Source organism: Monodelphis domestica, chromosome 7, assembly GCF_027887165.1.
Source record: "Monodelphis domestica isolate mMonDom1 chromosome 7, mMonDom1.pri, whole genome shotgun sequence".
In the NCBI taxonomy this organism is placed as follows: domain Eukaryota; kingdom Metazoa; phylum Chordata; class Mammalia; order Didelphimorphia; family Didelphidae; genus Monodelphis; species Monodelphis domestica.
Genome location: NC_077233.1, coordinates 153575979 through 153578412, shown reverse-complemented (window position 1 = coordinate 153578412; position 2434 = coordinate 153575979). Strand labels below are relative to the sequence as shown.

General features: G+C 37.3%; 1 protein-coding gene across 1 annotated transcript; it reads right to left on the bottom strand.

Annotated features, from left to right (window-relative positions):
- Positions 1–792: 792 nt before the first annotated feature.
- Positions 793–1731, bottom strand: LOC100012815 (olfactory receptor 13D1-like). Its single transcript, XM_001367139.4, has one exon. It carries the CDS (start codon positions 1729–1731, stop codon positions 793–795), a length of 939 nt encoding a protein of 312 aa, XP_001367176.3.
- Positions 1732–2434: the final 703 nt, after the last annotated feature.

Genomic DNA, 2434 nt, shown 5'->3' with positions numbered 1-2434 from the left:
GAAAGGCTGGTAGTGAACAACCACTCAGCCTCCTCCAAGGTCAAAGCTAGTCTCTCCAGAACCTAGGAAAGGAGTCAGCTTTTCACTCACCCAACAAAGTAATCCTCTAGTCAGAGACCAAGTAGAAGCTGAGCTCTGAGCCCACAGTTCAAACTGTAGTCTCCAGCAAAGCTTCCTCAAAGACTATTCAGAAGATAATTTCTTCAGATTATCTTCTCCAAGACAATCTCTCCTGAAGGAGTTCAGAGCTTGCATTCATAGTGACTTCTTACTCCTTCCCCTAGAGAGGCCAATCACAGTTTCTAAATTGTCTAGCACTGACCAGGGGTCAGTGTCTGTGGGTCAACTTCTCACCTTCTGAAATTTAAGTTCTCATCAAAAATATTCACAGATTTCCAATTGATTGAATTTCTAAGGGTATGAATTCTCTAAGTATCTTGATAGCTTCTCACCTAGTACTAAGTAGGGCATTTCATCTTTTTTTGACTCAATTTAAAAGTAGACAAAGAGGAGGTAATCTTGTCTTCAGTCTAGTGACATACTAAGGAGGGGTACTTAAGTTAGTGTTAACTCAGGATAGACAATAGAGTAAAGAATTCTCTTTCACAACTGGATAAAAAAGTTTATATTTAATATCCTTCATTCTAGTCATTTCCATGGCTATTCTTTACCATATGTGGCTGTGCTAAAGAGTGTCAGTGGCAGAGGTAAAAAATAAGGCTTTGAAACATTGGTTTTGAATGTGGATAGTTTATTATTTGTTCACATTGCATAATTGATGTATATAGTATCTCATGTGCTCTGTGAGAAGATATTTTTGCTGAGCTTTTTCACAGCTGCTTTCACATCTTTGTTCCTCAGACTATAAATGATGGGATTCAGCATGGGAATAACCACAGCATAGAAGAGAGCAATCAGCTCATCTGTTGCATGGGAGTCTTTGGATTCAGGCTTCATGTACATGAATAAGGCAGTCCCATAAAACATGATCACTACAGTCAGATGGGATGAGCAGGTAGAAAAGGATTTTTTCCTTCCCTCAACAGAATTGATTCTCAGGATGGTAATGAGGATGAAAAAGTAGGAGATGATTATAAATGCTCCTGGAATAAGTATTATAAAGATGTTTGATATCATCAGGACTGTCACATTGAGGGAAATATCATCACAGGACAATTTCAGCACAGCTAGGATCTCACATGTGAGATAATCAATGATATTCCCACAAAATGACAACTTCATAGTTAAGGTGGTTTGTATCACTGAAGTTAATCCACCTGCCATCCAGCAACTTGTTACCAATGCCACACCAAGTCCTTTGTTCATGATGATAGGGTATCTCAGAGGCTTGCAAATGGCCAAATACCTGTCATATGCCATTATAGCCAAGAGCACACACTCTGTGGACCCCATGGCAAATGAAAAGAACATTTGTATCCCACATCCAATGAAGGAAATAGATTTTTCCTCTGAGAGGAAGTTCACAAGTAACATAGGAATTGAAGCAGATGTGTAGCAGATGTCCAGAAAAGAAAGATTACTGAGGAAGAAGTACATGGGAGTATGGAGGTGAGAGTCCAGGATGCTAACTGTAATGAGGAAACTGTTGCCCAATAGGATGACAATGTACATGATAAGGCATAGCAGGAAAAAAATAAAATAAAAGACAGGATAGCCATCAAGGCCATGAAGAAGGAATATAGTCACAGAGGTCTTATTTTGTCTTTCCATTTGTTCTCTATCTTCCACCTACAATATTTCAGATAAGGAGACAGGGGATCAAATTTATCATATGACAATGAATTCAAATACCACTTATAGTTTTGGGAATCATATATTTGACATATGCCCATGAATTAAAAAATTCCAATATCTAAGATAAATTTTGCACAGTGTCCATTTCTTCCAAAATATGTCAAAGCACTTTCACATTTACCCCAGCAGTGTTAAACAAACACACATTTTCACAGACACACACACACACACACATGCACACACACACAGACAGACACAAAGGTTTGTGAAGACATTTCAGGCCTTAATAGACTTTCTAGACATATGAATTATTAGGGTTTGTAAAGCAATGGCTGACCTAATACAGGGGTACATTCAATAGCCATTCAGTAAGCACATCACTTTTCTTTGAAGAGAGAGGGAGACTAGGAAATACTTGGTGAATATTTATGAACACATAAAATTTTATAAATGCCTTGTATAGTATAAAAAAACAAATGCATGGGAATAACTCATTTTAATAAAATTTAAAATTATTTACAATCTGCATAAATATGATCATACAAACATTCCTTTAAATAGAATGAAATTAGGTTATGAATCAATAAAGGGTTCTATATTGGGTTTGATAAGATCCTAATCCCTCTTGGGTATGCTTTGGTATACTGGTACCCCAGTCTCCCCAGAGGCCTAAGAAAAA